At 46.1% G+C, this 22038-nt stretch overlaps 1 protein-coding gene across 1 annotated transcript in view; it reads right to left on the reverse strand.

The window, feature by feature from the left end:
• Positions 1-22038, reverse strand: part of LOC132871183 (solute carrier organic anion transporter family member 5A1-like) — a 114782-nt gene that overhangs the window by 56378 nt on the left and 36366 nt on the right. Inside the window, exon 2 of the mRNA XM_060905289.1 lies at positions 10479-10916. Within this exon, the coding sequence (XP_060761272.1) occupies positions 10479-10916 (438 nt within the window). The remainder of the gene's footprint in view (positions 1-10478; positions 10917-22038) is intronic.

The following is a 22038-nucleotide window of genomic DNA, read 5'->3' on the forward strand; positions in this document are numbered from 1 at the left end:
GTCACTGTGGGTGGTAAAAGAGAGCAACTGGACTTGCTTGAAGATTCTTGAAGACTTTTCACCTCTCATCCGAAAGGCTTCTTCAGTTCTGTCTGACTAGTAGGGAGTATTAGGTATTTATACTCTCATGGATGAAAAGCTCATCTAAGGTGTCGTTGAGTCATCCTGTTGGTGGAGGTCACTGGGGGCTGGATGTGAACGGCCTCAAGAGTCATTAGGGTGATCAGTGGAATGCTGATTCTCTCTGTCCTCCTGTGAGTCACTGAAAACAGCTGGGTTTTGGTGTGCATTCAGTTGTCTGAGGTGGGGTTTACATTAGACCGTATCAGCGGATCATCAGATTAACATTTTTAAAATGATTAACATGCACACAGCAACACCAATACATGATTCGCCTGCACACAGCAACGCCAATATACGGATACGCTCGGCTATGCTCGAGCGCGCGAGTGAAGTGCACGAGCAGTAATTCGGGACTGAGCCGCTGTGTGTGTGATCTCAGTGCATATCACTTACCACTTGCAAGTGGAAGGATGGCAAGCCTAAAGACAATCATAACTACACAATGGGCAGTATTTGTATCAGTATTTGCAGTATTTTCATACTTTTATACTCTTTAATGAAAGGTGATACAAGGCGGAAGTCCGCGCCGTTTTTCAGCAGTCGCGTCACATGACCAATGCCAGGGAATCAGGAAGGTGGATGTCACAGTGACGTTGTCCAATGACGACGCCAGCTAGAGCTCAGCACAGCGTATCCGCGTATTCTCAATGTTTACACAGCACCGCACCAGACACGATCTGGATTGAATACGTGGACGCTGGCGGATTCCCGTTTCCCGGCGTTTTAATGTAAACGGACAGTGCATCCGCGAAGAAAACGAGACAGATACGGTCTAATGTAAACTTGGCCTGAATTCACTGCACTGAATTGCATACACTACGTTGTCCTGTTTGTGTCTGGCTATTCTGTCCTTAGGGTGGACCAGTTTCTGCTTCAGGGTGTTACTGGGTCTGAAATGTACCGGGATGTTGTGTTGGTCCACCCTAAGGACAGAATAGCCAGACACACACAGGACAACATAGTGTATGCAATTCAGTGCAGTGAGGAATGCACAGAGTCGTATATTGGGGAAACAAAACAACCGCTTCACAGGCGTATGGCTCAGCACAGGAGAGCCAGTTCCTCAGGCCAGGACTCTGCTGTCTACCTTCATCTTAACAACAAAGGACACTCATTTCAGGATTGCAACGTATGCATTTTAGCCAGAGAGGATCGTTGGTATGAGCGAGGAGTTAGAGGCCAAGTTTACATTAGACCGTATCTGTCTTGTTTTCTTCGCAGATGCACTGTCCGTTTACATTAAAACGCCTGGAAACGCCGGGAAACGGGAATCCGCCAGGGTCCACGTATTCAATCCAGATCGTGTCTGGTCCGGTGCTGTGTAAACATTGAGAATACGCGGATACGCTGTGCTGAGCTCTAGCTGGCGTCATCATTGGACAACGTCACTGTGACATCCACCTTCCTGATTCGCTGGCGTTGGTCATGTGACGCGACTGCTGAAAAACGGCGTGGACTTCCGCCTTGTATCACCTTTCATTAAAGAGTATAAAAGTATGAAAATACTGCAAATACTGATGCAAATACTGCCCATTGTGTAGTTATGATTGTCTTTAGGCTTGCCATCCTTCCACTTGCAAGTGGTAAGTGACGCGCATGCCCGATATGCACTGAGATCACACACACAGCGGCTCAGTCCCGAATTACTGCTTGTGCGCTTCACTCGCGCGCTCTGTGAGCTGCGCAGGGCCGGAGTGCGCACCCTCCAGAGGGCACTCGCTGTTCAGGGTGGAGTGATTTGGAGCGCAGGATGCCTGCGGAGCCGAGCGTATCCGTGTATTGGCGTTGCTGTGTGCACGCGAATCGTGTATTGGCGTTGCTGTGTGCACGCTAATCGTTTTAAAAACGTTAATCTGATGATCCGCTGATACGGTCTAATGTAAACCCCACCAAAGAAGCCATTTTTGTCAACCTGGAACGGCCATCGCTGAACATAGGTAGGGGTCTAATGGCCCTTTTCCACTACCCTTTTTCAGCTCACTTCAGCTCGCTTCAGCTCACTTCAGCCCGACACGGCTCGCGTTTCGACTATCTAAGAACAGCACGACTCAGCTCGCTTCAGCCCTGCTCAGCTCCCAAAACTCGCACGGTTTTGGAGTGGGGCTGAAGCGAGCCAAACCGAGCTGAGTGAGGCTGGGGGCGTGAGCAGACACTCCCCTGTGCACTGATTGGTGAGGAGGAGTGTCCTCACATGCCCACACACGCCCCGCGAGCACGCTGGGATCTGTAAACACCGTAAACCCGGAAGAAGGAGAATTACGAATTATGAGAATTATGAAGCCTTATGCGCCTCGCCTCATCTATACGCTCTTGCCAGTATCTGTTGGCGTTGTCGGTGACAACAAGCCACAGCACCAAGACCAGCAACACTAACGACACCATGTTTATTGTTTACTCTCCGGGTCGTGAGACTACCGCTTAAAAGCTCACTGATGTCACTGTTTGCGCCGCCTAACAACATCACGTGACGTCCACCCACTTTCGGTAACTCCACCCAATGTGTCCACCCACTTCCAGCCAGCACGGTTCAGCGCGGTTGTAGTCGAAATGCAACTCCAACAGCCCCACTCAGCTCGACTCAGCCCAACTCAGCACGGCACGGCTCAGCCGCGTTGGTAGTGGAAAAGCGGCATAAGACATCATTTATCAGCCACCTACAATGCAGTCCTTGGCACACTTCCCAGACAACTGAATGCACACCAAAACCCAGCTGTTTTCAGTGACTCACAGGAGGACAGAGAGAATCAGCATTCCATTGATCACCTTAATGGGCAATCCATTGATCACCCTAACGACTCTTGAGGCTGTTCACATCCAGCCCCCAGTGACCCACACCAACAGGATGACTCAATGACACCTTAGATAAGCTTTTCATCCATGAGAGGATAAATACCTGATACTCCCTACTAGTCAGACAGAACTGAAGAAGCCTTTCGGATGAGAGGTGAAACGTCTTCAAGAATCTTCAAGCAAGTCCAGTTGCTCTCTTTTACCACCCACAGTTACTATGACCTGGATGACTGAGAATCTTCACAGACATGTTGACTCCAGTCTTTTGTTTAAAACTTGTATCGATAACATTATGAGGATAGCCTTCTTTCATCTCAGAAATATTGGTAAGATAAGAAATGTAATGTAGTGACATAATGTAGGTAACAAAAGCATGAACTAGTTTTTCTGCATCATGTAGTGACATGATGCAGAAAAACTAGTTCATGCTTTTGTTACCTCTAGGTTGGATTATTGTAATGCCTTAGGTGGGGTTTACATTAGACCGTATCAGTGGATCATCAGATTAACGTTTTTAAAACGATTAACATGCACACAGCAACACCAATACACGATTCGCCTGCACACAGCAACGCCAATACACGGATACGCTCGGCTCCGCAGGCATCCTGCGCTCCAAATCACTCCGCCCTGAACAGCGAGTGCCCTCTGGAGGGTGCGCACTCCGGCCCTGCGCAGCTCACAGAGTGCGCGAGTGAAGTGCACGAGCAGTAATTCGGGACTGAGCCGCTGTGTGTGTGCTCTCAGTGCATATCGGGTATGCGCGTCACTTACCACTTGCAAGTGGAAGGATGGCAAGCCTAAAGACAATCATAACTACACAATGGGCAGTATTTGCATCAGTATTTGCAGTATTTTCATACTTTTATACTCTTTAATGAAAGGTGATACAAGGCGGAAGTCCGCGCCGTTTTTCAGCAGTCGTGTCACATGACCAACGCCAGCGAATCAGGAAGGTGGATGTCACAGTGACGTTGTCCAATGACGACGCCAGCTAGAGCTCAGCACAGCGTATCCGCGTATCTCAATGTTTACACAGCACCGGAGCTGACACGATCTGGATTGAATACGTGGACGCTGGCGGATTCCCGTTTCCCGGCGGTTTAATGTAAACGGACAGTGCATCCGCGAAGAAAACGAGACAGATACGGTCTAATGTAAACTTGGCCTTACTGTCTGGATATTCCAATAAGTGCATAAACAAGCTCCAGTTAGTTCAAAATGCAGCAGCAAGAGTCCTTACTAGAACTAGAAGACATGACCACATCATTCCTATCTTATCCACATTGCATTGGCTCTCAATCAAATTTCATATTGATTATAAAATACTACTATTGACCTTTAAAGCACTGAATGGTTTTGCACCTCAGTACCTGAGTGAACTTCTGGTCCTTTATGACCCGCCATGCCTACTTAGATCAAAAGGTACAGGCTATCTGTTGGTACCTCAGATAGTGAAGGCTACATCAGGGGCAGATTATTTTCTTACAAAGCCCAACAGTTATGGAATAGCCTTCCAAGTAGTGTTCGGGACTCAGACAGTCTCAGTGTTTAAGTCTTTTTAGGCCCTGTCCACACAGCAACGGATTCAGGTGAATCCGATAAAATTGTTTATCGTTTCGGCCTGGCGTCCACACGGCACCGGCGTTTTGGGTGCCCCAAAACGAAATCTTTTGAGAACGGGTTCCAGAGTGGAAAGATCTGGCAACAGCGCCGTTGCGAAGTCGTCTGGATGAGTAGAACGGATTTGTTTACGATGACGTCACAACCACATGTGCTTCACGCCGAGTAGAAGTGTAACGAACTCGATGCAAGTTGTCAACAAATCCTATAACTTGGTTCATGAAACGCGCTTACAAAATATTTTCACTGTGAATATTTATTGTGTAATGGTGCAAAGTGAGAGAGAGAGAGAGAGAGAGAGAGAGAGCGAGAGAATAGCTCTTAGGGCAGAGTCAATCCCACCAGCAAAAATAGGGAAAAAAAGGAGCGATCTCACCTCTTCAGATGTTGGTTTAAGTCCTACAATACATTCCTCAAAAAGGGCGTAGAAGAACAAATTAATCCATCAACGTGTAGCATTCAATTTATTCCAGACCATTAAAGACACCGCCTTCCGCATAGAATCATATGTCATCCTCACCGCCATATTGGATGGGTCAAAGCGGAGAATAAAGATGCCTCATTCATGTGCTGCGTTTAACTGTACCAACAGGTTTGCCGTCCAAACGAGATCACATGGGATTACCTTTCACAGGTGAGACTGGAAAAATACTTTTCATTGTGTAGTGGAAGTTCATTATGTCTAACTATTAAAGCTATTTTAAGTTCGTTTCTTAAGACAAGGATTTTTAAGATGTTACCTTGTTGACAGTTTCGGCGAGAATCTTCCGCCTTCTTCAAAACAGTCACCAGATGTCTAGTGGTGACGTGTCTTATCAGCTGATGTTACGCTATGGAGGCGTGAACGTCCCGCCCAATTTGACAGGTAGTTCACGCCTCCTGCTGTCAGGTCGCTCCCCCAGGACTGCGCTCCAGGTGTGAGACAGCTCGTACGCTCCCTCATCCCGGTTCACGCAGGAGGCGTGAACTACCTGTCAAATTGGGCGGGACGTTCACGCCTCCATAGCGTAACATCAGCTGATAAGGCACGTCACCACTTGACATCTGGTGACTGTTTTGAAGAAGGCGGAAGATTCTCGCCGAAACTGTCAACAAGGTGACATCTTAAAAATCCTTGTCTTAAGAAACGAACTTAAAATAGATATACTTAACATAATGAACTATATATAGACATAATGAACTTCCACTACATATTAAAAATAAATTATGGAGAAGATTGTGCCAAAGAGGTATGCTACCTGGAAAAGCTAAAGAAAAAACTGGCGCGACAAAGAAACCATCTCCGCTTCAATCTCCGCTGCCGGGATGAAGGCATCATTCCAGCAAGCCTCTACATAAAAAATCCAATTCCAACAAGAAACGCGGAAAGGACCATCGAAAAAGCGCGAATGACTCTGGTAAGAGAAAGAATTAGATGCACGATAAACAAAATCAACAATTTAAATACAGAAATAGCACAAAGAACACAAGATTTCAAACGCCGGTTCAAACTCAACAGTGACATGGAAAAAAATATGGAAGAGCATCTGAACATAATACAAGAACAAGAGTTCTCAAAAACAAAAACACGCCATATTAAAAAACTAAATAGGCTTATCAAAAAGAAACAAAATAAATGCAAGGACAAGCAAATAAATGAAAAATGGATTTGCAACCTGTCTAAACACACACTAACAACAGCAGAACGCATTATACTCTCACGGGGACTAAACTATGCCATTACACCAAATAAAATCCCACATGAAGAATTCATATTGGCTACGGAACTAGCATGCAACATGATACAGGACCAAGGACAGAAGGCAGCATTAAGGAATGAAATAGCAGGCATCCTCACCTCAGCTAAACCGCCACCCAGAAACACAACTAAACAGGAAATGGAAGCCATCAGAACACTCACAAAGAACAAGAAAATAACAATACTACTGGCTGATAAAGGGAGGACCACGGTTATCCTGGACACTATTCAATATGAAAAACAAATGAATGAAATGCTCACGGACCCAAACACATATGAAATACTCAAAAAAGACCCGATGGAGGAAAAGAAAAAAAGACTAAAACTATTACTCAAACTGTTAATGGACGAAAACAAAATCGATAAACAAACATACAACCACCTCATCCCCACAGCAGACATCACCCCCCGGATATACGGCACACCGAAAATTCATAAACCCGGAGCACCACTAAGACCCATAGTAGACAGTATAGGATCAGTTACTTACAACCTTTCCAAGACACTGGCAGACATAATCAAACCACTCCTTGGACTCACGGAATACCACTGCAAAAACTCAAAACAACTGGCGAAAGAACTAAAGGAAATCAAGATAAAAAAGGATGAAATCTTTGTATCACATGACGTCATATCCCTCTTTACAAAAACACCGGTCACAAACACACTCAACATAGTAGAAAACCGGTTAAAAGCAGACAGAACCCTGAAAAAACGCACAAAACTTACAGCACAGGACATAACAAAACTATTGCATTTCATTTCCACTTCCACATATTTCCAATTCAGAGGTACAATTTACAGACAAAAAGAGGGATTTGCAATGGGGGACCCGCTATCTGCCACTCTATGCAACTTTTTTATGGAGGATCTGGAAACCCGAGCCATAGAAACAGCACCGGACGACTGCAAACCCATTTTCTGGAAAAGATACGTTGATGACATTCTTGAAATAACCAAAACAGGCCACACACAACAACTCACGGATCATCTAAACTCCATAGACAAGACAGGTAAAATCAAATTCACACACGAAGAGGAAACGGACAAGACAATAGCTTTTTTGGACCTAAAAATACACCACACAGAAGAAGGTAACATTAGAATTACAACATACAGAAAACCTACACACACCGACCAATATCTTCTCTGGACATCTGAACATCCCATCGCACACAAAATGTCAGTAATCAGAACACTATACGACCGAACACAGAACATCACGGAGGAGAAAGACAGACAGGAGGAGGAACAACACATCCAACAGGCATTAAATAACTGCCAAGATCCACTGTGGGCAATCCGAAAAGGGAAATTACAGACACAAATAAAGGAAAAAAACAAACAAACAAGAAAAAACACCGAAAAAACAAACCGGGGCTTTGTCACACTAACATACATAAAAGGAGCTACAGAACGCATCCAACGATCCATGAGGAAAAACCATATCAACACCCCGGTCAAACCATACAAGAACCTCCGACAGCTGCTAGTTCACCCCAAAGACAAAATAAAACTGGACAATAAATGCAACGTCATCTATGAAATCCCTTGCCGTTCATGTAATAAAGTCTATATTGGTGAAACGGGCAGATGCTTCCATACTCGTAGGAAAGAACACCAAATAGAATGTGAAAAAGAAACAACAAAAAGACTCACAAGATCCGAAAAAGAAAAAGCAAACCAAGAAAACTTAAAATCAGCCATATCAGACCACTGCAAACGACATAATCATATAATGAATTGGGAAGAGGCCAGAGTCATTCGCGCTGAAGAAAATAGATACCAGCGTTGGATTTTAGAGGCAGTGGAGATACGCAAGCGGGCACAGAGGACGATGAACCGGGATGAGGGAGCGTACGCGCTGTCACACACCTGGAGCGCAGTCCTGGAGGAGCGACCTGACAGCAGGAGGCGTGAACTACCTGTCAAATTTGGCGGGACGTTCACGCCTCCATAGCGTAACATCAGCTGATAAGACACGTCACCACTCGACATCTGGTGACTGTTTTGAAGAAGGCGGAAGATTCTCGCCGAAACTGTCAACAAGGTAACATCTTAAAAATCCTTGTCTTAAGAAACGAACTTAAAATAGATATACTTTTCATTGTATTTGGTCATTATAATGTAATTTTACAAACAGATTTTTCTGACTTTGTGGCTAATATGAAGTCTCACGCATAATAGTTTATGCGCATGCGTCCTTACTACTTCTATTGTTCTGGTGTCTCCGAAGGGACCGTCTTACAGCGCCCCTAGAGGTGTGGCATGTGTATTGCATCGTTTTCAGCAAGCGTTGCGTTGCCATATGTACCTGATATTTTACTGATCCGTTGCCCATGTGGACGCGATATTTTTTTTAATAACATCTCGTTGCCGTTGTCGTGTGGATGTAGCCTTAGTCAAGCCATTTGTTAGTAGTTTTTATCAGATAAAGGAGTAGGTCTGGCGGGTCCTCAGGCATAGAGTGTTTTGGTAAACTGGGACATATGGATGCTGTCACCCCTACTCTCACACATTCAGTCTGGTTTGTTGACAAAGTAGTGGCTGGCTGCTTTATGTCCCAGGGCTCCCTCATGACTGTGCTACCTTCTGACTCTCCCCTTTTAGTTATGCTATCATAGCTAGTCTTGCCAGAGTCCCTGCTTGCACTCAGTGCAAAATGTATACAGTCAAACCTCAGGTCATGAACGTCCCTATTCATGAACAAATTGGGCTATAAAAACCATTTCCGAACAAAATTTGCTTCGATTCGCGAACGATGCTTTGATGCACAAACGCACAAACTGGCAGGCTTCCGCACCACGTGAGGCATGCAGCAGCAACAGTTGTACTCAAGGTGGTGCACTGTGAACATTGTTCGTCATTGCGTTGTGTTGATATGATTTCTTTTTTGCTTTTTGCATTAAATTAATCCTCATTATGGCTCCCAAGAAAGTGAAAAGTGTTAGTGCTCCTCCTCCTCCATCCACATGTGCCAGCAACTATCAACCACAAAGGTAAAGTGTACTGTACAATTATTATGTTTTGAGTATTACTGTATTTTTCTATAATTAAGGTTATCTTTAATTACTTTTTGTATTTTTTCCACACGTAAACCCATAAAAAGTTACAAAAAAACTATGTTTCTGGGGCCGGTGAATGGATTCATTGGATTTGCATTAAATTCAATGGGAAAAATTAATTCGGCTCACAAACTTTTCGGTTCGCGAACGGAGTCAAAGAACGAATTAAGTTCGTAACCCGAGGTACCACTGTACTGTTCTTACTCTTTAGGTGACATTGGGCATACCTAACAATCTGTGCCCCCACCCCACCTCTTCCCTTTGACTGTCTCTCTCTCTTGAGTTACATGTCGATCCTGAGATCCTGAGACACCACTGATGCTGACCTCTTCTGCTCCTTGGACCTGCCTGATCCATCCTGATGCCCTATGTTTGGCTCGAGTCTCATCACATTGCTCCTGTGGAGGATGGCCCCATATGGACAGTCAAAAGTCGCACTTGGAAGATGGCTCTGAGCACTTATAGTAATGCATCTATGGCTGAGGACTGCAGTTGACTTGCAAACTTTAGGACTGCAGTTGTCATGAACAGTTTTGCACTCAAGTTTCCATCAATGAACAGTTTATAACTTCAACAAAACAGACTTCATGTTAAAACTATAATGATTTTCCTGGTTACACAATTATACTTTATGACTATATAGGACACTGTTACAGATGCGAGTTATTTATAATCACGCTATCTGTTATCACCCAAATGAGAATGGGATCCATTTTGAGTCTGGTTCCTCTCAAGGTTTCTTCCTCATGTTGTCTGAGGGAGTTTTTTCTTGCCACCATCGCCACAGGCTTGCTTATTGGGGATAAATTAGGGATAAAATTAGCTCATGTTTAAAAGTTTTTAATTTTCTGTAAAGCTGCTTTGTGACAATGTCTGTTGTTAAAAGCACTATACAAATAAACTTGACTAATCTGCATGTCTTTGAGCTCGGAGGAAACCCATGCAGACACAGGGAGAACATGCAAACTCCACATAGAAAGGCCCCCGGTTGCCATAAGGTTCGAACCCGGAAACTTCTTGCTGTAAGGCAACAGTGCTAACCACTGCACCACCCAAATCATAACCCATTACTGACCAGTCAAAATCAAAAAGGAATTCAGCAACAAAAAAAAACTACTTAAGACATTTGTGTTTCTCACCCAAGTAAAGAGATGCATTCTCCTTTTTCACATTATCATCCAAGTAGGTGGGTCCAAGAGTGTAGATGGGTGTGGACCCCATGCCAATCAGAATCTGAGCACAAATAAACAGTGCCACATACAGAGCATGCTCACTGTCTTCCTGGTCTCGTGGACATGCCTCTGGCCCCTCTCTCCTGCTGCTATTGATAATGGTGCAGAGCCCCTCCCCCCGTCGTGTAGTGTTCAGCTGCTCCAGCTGATAAGGTGGAGAGATGAAGTGAGGGAAAGAAAAGAGTGCAGCACCCACAGCAATGACCATTCCCCCTATGGCAAGCCAGCGTGGCCTCCGTCCCCGTCCACCAAAGTAGCTGATGAAGACGACAATGAGGAGACTTCCTATGTCAAAACAGCTGACCAGCAGACCAGATTCTGAACTACGCAGACTGTAGCGCTTTTCTGTAATAAAACACAGAAACACACACATTTCAGTAATTATTAAGGTTCTAAACCCCTCTATAGTGCAGGAGTATCAAAACCAATGTGGAAAATGGCTGTGGATTTTCATTCTAACTGGGGATGCACTGCCCTGTACATTGCGACGATTTTCCTATATTCTACACACTACTGCAAGTTTGGAGTAAGAATATGCATGAATATTAGAATACTCGGTTAACCATTTGAGGCACCATAATTTGAATATTATACTAAAACCACTATTTTTATATTTAGACTTTTAGCTTTAAGTCAAGTGGTTTAACAAAAATACTGCATTAACTCTTTAGGAATTACAACAATTTTTACATAGTTTCTCCATTTTCACAGGCTCAAAAGTAACTGAACAAATGACTGATAAGCAGTTTCATGGTCAGGTGTGGCCTCTTTATTTCATGACAAACTAAGGAGATTAAAGGTCAGGAGCTGATTCCAAGTGCTGCATTTGCATTTGGTAGCTGTTTATGGTAATTCTCAGCATGCAGTCCAAAGATGTATCAATGCAAGTGAAGGAGCCATTGTTAGGCTGGGGGGGACAAACCCACCCACAAGCCTAACAGAGAGATAGCAGAAACTTTAGGAGTGGGCAAATCAACACTTTGGCATATTCTTAAAAAGAAGGAATGCACTAGCGAGCTCAGAAACACCAAAAGGTCTGGAAAACGACAGAAGACAACTAATGTGGATCGCAGAATCATTTCCTTAGAGAAGAAAAATCCCTTCAGAACATCTGGCCAAGTCAAGAACACTCTCAAGGAAGTAGGCATATCATCGTCAAAGTCTACTATCAAGAGATACCTTCCTGAATGTAAATTCAGAGGGTTATGTAAACATGCAAACCACTGGTAACATTCAAGCAGAGAGGCTAGAAGTCCAGAACTGTACCAGAATGATGGGAAGAGAAGAGTATGGAAAAGAAAAAGAAGGGCTCATTATCCAAAGTATGCCACATCATCTGTCAAACATGGTTGATGCAGTGTTATGGCATGGCAGTGTTATGGCAGCTCATTTTATAAGAGAAATGACTTACAGCACAGAACATCTAATTCTCTTTTCATTTTGGACTGTCTACTGCGCTTGTCTGGTGGATTTTTTTTTGTTGATTGGTTTGATAAATATATCATGAAAATATCTGTAGTGATCCTAAGATTATGATAAACATGTCATAAGATTATGACAGACATGACATGCCACTGTGATTGTAAAAAGTTTGTTGATACAATAAGATTTTGAAACATCCTGCCCAGAAGTTCTGTAGCACTATATTGTAGCACAAACTGCTGAAAAAGTTAATGCTGGCTAAAATAGAAAGGTGTCAGCATAAACTTTTTCAGCAGTTTGTGCTTGTGGCAGCGTGGGCGTGGTCAAGCGTTGGTCTGTGAATGGAGGGCGGAGTCAGGGAAGGTAAGTGGCGGAATCACTGCACCTGACGGGAATTAACCTGTGTTTGTGTGTCTTCCCCAGTGACCGCGCCCTATAAGAGGAGAGGGAGAGCGGAAGAAGGGAGCTACTCCCCAACCTGGATACTTGTGTGCGTGTGTGTGTGTAAGTGTGTAGTTAAAAGCTGAAAAGCTACAATAAACGAGTTTTTGAGAACTCAGTTCTGGCCTGCCGTGCTTCTGTGCTCCACCCACCTAGAACACTTGCTACAGTGGTGCCGAAACCCGGGAACGGAGCGCTGGAGAGAACAGCCCCATGGAGTCCTCTCTCTTCAAGGACCTGATCCATGCCCTCGCCACGGCCCAACAAAGCCAGCACCAGGCGCTGGTCGCCCTCCGGAAGGAACAGGAGCAAAGGTTCGAGGCCCTGGTGCTGGCGCAGCAGGAAGATCGCCAGGGGTTCCGGTACCTACTCGCGTCAGTGGGGTCCACCACCTCCACTGCCGCGGGCCCTCCCCACCTCACCCTAACGAAGATGGGCCCGCACGACGACCCCGAGGCCTTCCTCGCTTTCTTTGAGCAGGCAGCAGAGGCGTGGGGTTGGCTGGTGGAACAGCGCGTGGTGCACCTCCTCCCCCTGCTCACGGGCGAGGCGCAGCTGGCCACGCTACAGCTCCCCGCCGATAGCCGGCTGGTCTACGCGGACCTCCGCAGGGCCGTCCTCCAGTGCGTGGGTCGCACTCCGGAGCAGCAGCAGCAGCGCTTCCGTGCGCTGTGCCTGGAGGAGGTCGGCCGGCCATTCGCGTTTGGCCAGCAACTCCGGGACACCTGCTGCTGGTGGCTGAAGGCCGACAACCGTGACGCCGAGGAAATCATCGATCTGATGGCACTGGAGCAGTTCGTCGCTCGACTTCCGGAAGGAACCGCGGAGTGGGTCCAGTTCCATCGCCCGGCATCGCTGGATCAGGCCATTGAGCTGGCGGAGGACCATATGGCGGCTGTTCCAATGGCAGGACAGCGTCTCCCCTTCTCCCCTCCCCTCTCCCTCCCCTTCTGTTCCTTGCCCTCACCCCATTCCCCCACCATGGAGGCGGGGGCTGGCTTCACTCCAGCCGGCCCGCCACACCCGCGGTGTCCTACCATTTCCTCCTTCTGTGTCTGTGTCTTCCCCCCCTCAGGTGAGTGATATCCAGAACACCGGTGCAGAGAGAGAGCCTGGGCCAGTGTGCTGGCGCTGCGGGGAGCCAGGGCACCTCCAGCATCAGTGCTCGGCAATGGAGGTGGGCGCAGTGGTTCGGATCCCCGATGCGCCAGGAACCGCCCTCGATCGGGCCGGAGCGTATCGCATACTGGTGAGTATCCAAGGGGATACGTATCAAGCTTTGGTGGACTCCGGCTGTAATCAGACCTCAATCCACCAAAGCCTGGTGCAAGACGAGGCATTGGGGAGAGCACATTTGGTGAAGGTGTTGTGTGTGCACGGGGATGTTCACAACTACCCTTTAGTGTCGGTCCACATTCTGTTTCGAGGGGAGAAATTTAGAGTACAGGCGGTGGTTAATCCTCGCCTTACCCACTCGATAATTTTGGGGACTGATTGGCTGGGATTTCAGGATTTAATGATGCACTTAGTGAAGAGTGGGTCCTGCCGTAGTTCAGCGGGGGAGGTCCCGGTGTGGGATTGGTGAGAGCAGCTGTCACAGAGCCGTCTACGTCGTCACCGCATCAGAGTGAGGAGCAGCAGGCCCCTCCTCCCTCTCTCGGTGAATCCCTTGCGGATTTTCCGTTAGAGCAATCGCGAGACGAGTCTCTGCGGCATGCGTTTGACCAAGTGAGAGTAATCGATGGTCAAACGCTCCAGCCAAACACCACCCCGTCCTTCCCCTATTTTTCCATTATTAAGGATAGGTTATACCGAGTGACGCAGGACACTCAGACTAAGGAACAAATAACCCAACTTTTGATCCCAAAGAGCCGCCGGGAATTGGTATTCCAGGCAGCTCACTTTAATCCCATGGCTGGACACTTAGGGCAGGATAAGACACTAGCCCAAATAATGGCCCAGTTCTATTGGCCAAGGATTCGCGGCGATGTCCGTAGGTGGTGTACAGCATGCTGCGAATGCCAGTTAGTAAATCCAGCGGCCATCCCAAAAGCGCCTTTGCGCCCTCTACCATTAATCGAGACCCCATTCGAAAAAATTGGGATGGATCTCGTCAGGCCATTAGATCGGTCAACATGAGGGTATCGCTTTATTTTAGTTCTGGTGGACTATGCAACGCGATACCCGGAAGCAGTGCCGCTTCACAATATCTCCGCATGTAGTATTGCGGAAGCACTCTTCCACGTCATCTCCTGAGTCGGAATTCCCAAAGAGATTCTGACTGATCAGGGCACTACGTTTATGTCACGCACATTGCGCGAACTGTATGGGTTACTGGGAATCAAGCTAATCCGCACCAGCATTTATCATCCACAGATGGCTTAGTCGAACAGTTTAATCGCACCCTCAAAAACATAATTAAAAAATTTGTAAGCGAGGATGCACATAACTGGGATAAATGGCTCGAGCCCCTGCTTTTTGCAGTGCGAGAGGTCCCACAAGCCTCCACGGGGTTCTCCCCGTTCGAATTATTATATGGGCATAAGCCGCGTGGCATCCTAGATGTGCTGCGGGAAAATTGGGAGGAGGGACCTTCCCCGAGCAAAAATGAAATTCAATACGTTATTGACCTGCGTGCAAAACTCCACACACTCACACACCTAACCCAGGAGAATCTGCGGCAGGCTCAAGAACGTCAAGTCCGCCTGTACAACAGGGGCACGCGCCTTAGGGAATTCACACCGGGAGACAAAGTACTCATGTTGTTGCCCACGTTGAGCTCTAAATTAATCGCCAGGTGGCAAGGACCCTTTGAGGTCACATGGCGAGTCGGGGACGTCGACTATAAGGTGAGGCAAACGGACAGGGGTGGGGCGTTACAGATATACCACCTCAATCTGTTAAAACGTTGGCGCGAGGAGGTCCCCGTGGTGCTGGTGTCGGTGGTTCCAGAGAAGGCGGAGCTGGGGCCGGAGGTTCAAAAGGGAAAATCGGCATCACTCACCGCTCCAGTCCCCTGTGGAGCCCACCTCTCCCCGACCCAGCTCGCGGAGGTTGCCCGGTTGCAAACAGAATTTTCTGACGTGTTCTCACCCCTGCCCGGCTGCACCCACCTCATAGAACACCACATTGAGACGCCCCCGGGGGTAGTAGTGCGCAGCCACCCTTACAGACTGCCCGAACACAAGAAAAAGGTGGTTCGGGAAGAACTTGAGGCCATGCTTGAAATGGGCATCGTTGAGGAGTCCCACAGTGACTGGAGCAGTCCGGTGGTCTTGGTTCCCAAGGCCGACGGGTCGGTCTGGTTCTGTGTAGACTATAGAAAAGTCAACACGGTGTCTAAATTTGACGCGTACCCAATGCCTCATATTGACAAGTTGCTCGATCGACTAGACATGGCTTGTTTTTATTCGACACTGGATTTGACAAAGGGATACTGGCAGATCCCCTTGACTCCACTATCCTGAGAGAAAATGGCCTTTTCCACACCGTTTGGCTTACACCAGTTCGTCACACTTCCGTTTGGGCTGTTTGGGGCACCCACTACATTCCAGCGGCTTATCGATAGGGTGCTCCACCCCCACGCCACCTATGCGGCCGCATACCTAGATGATATTATTATTTACAGTAATGACTGGCCGCGGCACCTAAAACACCTGAGGGCTGTCCTGGGGTTGCTGAGGCGAGCGGGGCTCACAGCCAACCCGAACAAGTGTGCGATTGGGTGGGTGGAAGTACGGTATCTAGGCTTCCACTTGGGCAATGGGCAGGTGCGTCCCTAAATCAATAAGACAGCAGCAATTGCGGCCTGCCCGAGGCCCAAGACCAAAAAGGGGGTGAGACAGTTCCTGGGGCTGGCTGGCTACTATCGTAGGTTTATAGCTAATTATTCGGACGTCACCAGCCCGTTGACTGATCTCACTAAAAAGGGAGCACCAGATCTGGTCCAGTGGACGGAGCAATACCAGCAGGCTTTCTCTAAGGTAAAGGCTGCACTGTGTGGGGGGCCACTGTTACACTCCCCTGACTTTTCTCTCCCCTTTGTTTTACAGACAGACGCATCAGACAGAGGGCTGGGGGCTGTTCTGTCCCAGGAGGTGGAGGGGGAGGACCGTCCAGTGCTGTACATCAGCCGCAAGCTGTCGGTGAGCGAGGGCAGGTACAGCACCATAGAGAAGGAATGCCTCGCCATCAAGTGGGCAGTCCTCACCCTCTGCTACTATCTGCTGGGATGCCCTTTCACCCTCTGGTCGGACCACGCACCCCTGCAGTTGCTCCACCGCATGAAGGATGCCAACGCGCAGATCACCCGTTGGGATCTGGCACTCCAGCCGTTTAAGTTCGAGGTGGTCCACAGGTCGGGGGCACAGATGGTTGTGGCGGACTTCCTCTCCCGTCAAGGGGGGGGCGGAGTCAGCTGCAGGCTGGACAGCTCCCCAGCCTGAGTCAGTCGGTGGGGTATGTGGCAGTGGGGGTGTGGTCAAGCGTCGGTCTGTGAATGGAGGGCGGAGTCAGGGAAGGTAAGTGGTGGAATCACTGCACCTGACAGGAATTAACCTGTGTTTGTGTGTCTTCCTCAGTGACCGCACCCTATAAGAGGAGAGAGAGAGTGGAGGAAGGGAGCTACTCCCCAACCTGGATACTTGTGTACATGCGTGTGTGTATGTGTATAGTTAAAAGCTGAAAAGCTACAATAAACGAGTTTTTGAGAACTCAGTTCTGGCCTGTCATGCTTCTGTGCTCCACCCACCTAGAACACTTGCTACAGTAGCTTGTCTGTGGGATTGGACCATATGGGCTAGCCTTCATGCCCCATGCAAATCAATAAGCCTTCAACACCCATGACCCTGTTACCAGTTCATCGGTTGTCCTTCCTTGGACCACTTTTGGTAGGTATTAGCCACTGCATACCGGGAATACCCCACAAGATGTGCCATTTTGGAGATGCTCAGACTCAGCCATCACAATTTGGCCCTTGTCTGAGTCGCTCAGATCCTTACGCATGCCCATTTTTCCTGCTTCCAACACAACTTCAAGAACTGACTGTTCTCTTGCTGCCTAATATATCCCACCCCTTGACAGGTGCTGTTGTAATGAGATAATCAATGTTATTCACTTCATCTGTCAGTGGTCATAATGTTATGGCTGATTGGTGTGTGTATGTGATTTATATATATATATATATATATATATATATATATATATATATATATATATATATATACACACACACACTACCGTTCAAAAGTTTGGGGTCACCCAGACAATTTTGTGTTTTCCATGAAAAGTCACACTTTTATTTACCACCATAAGTTGTAAAATGAATAGAAAATATAGTCAAGACATTTTTCTGGCCATTTTTAGCATTTAATCGACCCCACAAATGTGATGCTCCAGAAACTCAATCTGCTCAAAGGAAGGTCAGTTTTATAGCTTCTCTAAAGAGCTAAACTGTTTTCAGCTGTGCTAACATGATTGTACCTTGTTCCTTGTACAATCATCCATTAGCCTTCTGAGGCAATGAGCAATCACATTGTACCATTAGAACACTGGAGTGATAGTTGCTGGAAATGGGCCTCTATACACCTATGTAGATATTGCACCAAAAACCAGACATTTGCAGCTAGAATAGTCATTTACCACATTAGTAATGTATAGAGTGTATTTCTGATTAGTTTAAAGTGATCTTCATTGAAAAGAACAGTGCTTTTCTTTCAAAAATAAGGAAATTTCAAAGTGACCCCAAACTTTTGAACGGTAGTGTGTATATATATATATATATATATATATATATATATATATATATATATATTAGGGCTGTCAAAGTTAACGCGATAATCTCAATCTCTTGCGATTAAAAAAAATAGTGCCGTTAACGCAAATTCTAATTTGGCCCTGCGAGTCACCCGTAGTTCCTGTTGAGGCTTGTTGCATGCTGCTTCAATAAGAGTAAGTGTGAGTGATGGAGAAAGGCATAGACATACAAACATAGACGCCGCATTCTGCATAGAATCATACGTCATCCTCGCCGCTATATTGGATGTGGCAAAGTGGAGATTCTTCAACCGTCTCTGGTATAGCGTCTAGACAGTAGCCGAGAATAAAGATGCCTCATTCATGTGCTGCGTTTAACTGTACCAACAGGTTTACCGTCCAAACGAGATCACATGGGATTACCTTTCACAGGTGAGACTGGAAAAATACTTTTCAATACTGTTCCTTCAGTTTTCAGTTTCCCAGCTCATCTCCACCGGGTAGGTGTATAGTTATAAGCAGTGAGAATTAGATAATACAGTGCCACACTATGATGAACGTTTTTGAACGTATGATGAATGTTTTTAACCTTTCTGAATGTGAAGGAATCAGTGATGTATTTTGTTTCGGTATGACGTTAGAACCTGGCCGAACTCAGTTTGGCACTCATTCAGCTCACTTTATTCAACGAGAGTAGGTCTGTGTGGTGACTCAATAAATAAAACAGTTTTTTTAAATTTTCATTCACTATTTCCAGTTTTTCCACTATTTCCATCATTTATCATATTCAGTCTTGTAGGTTGGTTATTGTGGCCTCAGGTTTTGGTAGCTTGCTACGGTATGCTGACTGATTAGCTTACCTGAGCTATCTATCGTGTATCTGTCACTAGTTTGCAGTGTACAGGGTATTTTGCACACTATTTATAACCATCACATTAAAAGTTATATATGTTGTTTTGATGCCTGTTTGTTTCCCAAATATATACGTGTGTGTCTTAATGGGTGAATAAAAGGCATCGAGTTAAATATTATTGTAGAAAGGGGCTTTATGAAGTTCAGTCCATTTACTTGCATTGGTTTACGGGGAAGATTTGCCACATCAAATATGGCGGACACTCTGACGTATCCCAGCAACAGGGCCGCCAGCTCAATGCGGCGTCTATGTTTATATGTCTATGGAGAAAGGTCTGTTAAACGGGAAGTTTCATTTCAAAAGAAGAGTGTGATTGAGTTGGTTTTGGTATGCACTTTGTAGTTCTAAAATACTTTTGTAAAGTGATATTTCAGTATGCTGTAGCACTGTGATATGACACTAAAATGTCTTTATTGAAGTCCAACTGCAATTTATTTTTGTTTGCACAGCACTGTGAAGTCCTATAGGCTGTGACTGAATACAACTCCAGCACATTTGAAGTTTTATTTCATTTTTATTTTCTTTTGTCACACATGTCTGAACTGAGACACAGTAGTATGTGACTACATGTTTTATATTTGAGACTACAGCTCCCTAATCCATCACACAAAACACAAAATTGGATTTTATGTTCAGTACTGCCTAGTATGTGAGTGAATAAACTCCCTTACCATTTTCTCTTGTCCCAGCAGTTTTTAACAAGTACTTTTAGCATAAAATGTGTTCACCATTTTAATTGTAACATTTCACTTTAAAAGCCTTATTCATTTACATAGATTTAAAAAAAAGCGATTAATCGCGATTAACTATATGAAATCCTGAGATTAATCGCGATTAAATTTTTTAATCGTTTGACGGCCCTAATATATATATATAAAACTAGTTAGTTAGTTAATTAATTACTAGGGGTGCAATGATTAATTGAGTTAGTAGACTAAAACCAATGACCAACTTAGACTAGTTACCAACTAATTTAATAGTTGATTGGTTGGTGACATCATCACGTGTGTTTTTCGCACTAATTCAGAATCCTTTGACATTAACGCTAACTGGAGAGTAGTTAACAAAAGCACAATGGCAGCTTCAAAGACAAAACACCGTCCATTGTGCAGGAGCATTTCACACTAAACTCTGGAAAAAAGGTTGTGAATTGCACAATTTGTAAAGCTGACCATAGCTGGCATGTGTCACGCTCCTGGGCTCACCTAACGCTCTGGACTCCACTTCCCACAATCCCACTCACACACCTGACACTACCATGTGCACTCCATCAGCCAACCCGGAGCCACTTCCTAGGAGTGGCTCCCCTTTGTTCTAATTGTCATCACCTGTACCTTTTTGTTTATGTCTGTATTTATACCCCTCTGTTTGTTTTCTTCATTGCACAGTATTGCTTCCACATTTCTGTGAGCCTACTGAGCATTTATATTTCTGATTGCTTTTCTGTGTATGACCCATACACAGAGCTTCTTCTCTGTGCTCTCGCAGAAGGCGGTTGCATTCTCTGCCTCTCTCTTCCCTCATCTTTCCTGCTTCTGCTGTCTCGTCTGTCTAGTGTCTATACTTTTGAGAGACTCTCTCCGCACTGCTCTCCAAACTAAAAACCATGGAATTGATAAACTGGTCTCTTCATGCAATTGACACAATCTTCTCGATGAGAAGCCTGAGTTCGGGGGAATCAGCCTGTCCTGCCGGAACGTTCACAGCTGGCTACACAATGGATCCCTTGTGGGAGTGGTGGCGGGTCGTGTGCCTGGTGGTTCTTTCTGTGGAGGACATTGAAGACATCTACCTATTCGGAACCATGATTACAGGACTTTTGCTGATTGGATTAGGCATTGCCCTGGTTTATCGAGGAAATCAGAAAATGGTGACAGCTGTTCAAAGCCCCATAAAGCTGCCCGACATGATTGAAGTAGTGGGCAGAGCTGTCGGCACTCAGACCGTGGCTATTAGAACTTGAACCGCAACATGGATAACATCATGGAGAAGCTTTCGGCTTTGCAGAAGAAAATGGATTCGAGAGACCAGAATGCCCAATCTTATCTGTTTTCGGCTCCCTCAGACAGCACTGGCCTTGGCCAAGGCCGTTGCTGGGACAACAATTCCCTCTGGAGGTCACTGCTGTTAGACTCTCTCGTATTCCTCCCCCCTCTTTCCGCGGTCACTGCTTCACCCCCAGTGTGACAAGCGGGTGCGTGACCAGCGCCATCATGGCTGCAGGAGCGGATGGCTGCTTGCTTGCGCTGGGTTACCGCTACCTCCTCCCCTCCTCCCCTTACCCCCCACCCCTGATCGCCCCCCCAAGTCCTGAGTTTTCATGTAAAGTGTACTTGTGTTATTTTGTGCTCATGTGCTGAGGTGATTTTTTAATGTTCCCACACTGTACTCTTCACAGGAGCATAGTGTGGGGGTTGCTTTTTTTCTCGTCCCCTCTCCTCATGTTACTCTGTATTTTTTCTTTTCATCCCTGTCTTCCTGGCCTGTATGTAAGGACAGGTTGATGGTCAATTTCGCTGGTAGTTGTGACTAGTGATAATAAAGGGTTCATTCTTTCATTCATTCATTTTGCTTTCTGGTTTCTTCCTGTTTTGCCTAGCCCATCTGCTAATTTCTCTCGCTTCCCGGTTTCTCGATCTTCACCTGTTTCTCGACTCCGATTTGCCTAGCCCCTGTGTTTATCTTGCCTGTGTTTTCCTGATTTCCAGTTCTTGGACTATTGCCTGTTTCATGACCTCGATTTGTCTAGCCCTCACTACTTTGTTGGATTTCCCTGTATTGACCTGGCCTGATTCCCTGTATTGTCTTACCATACATTTTCTTCTCTCACTGTCACAGCCGCGTTACAGAATACTGTGCCGACATGCAGACAGCGGATTACATGGAGCTACAGGTGGCGCTTATCGGTCAAGGACAGATGCTTGGATAACATCACCA

Source organism: Neoarius graeffei, chromosome 23 (genome assembly GCF_027579695.1).
Source record: "Neoarius graeffei isolate fNeoGra1 chromosome 23, fNeoGra1.pri, whole genome shotgun sequence".
NCBI classification, from domain to species: Eukaryota; Metazoa; Chordata; class Actinopteri; order Siluriformes; family Ariidae; genus Neoarius; species Neoarius graeffei.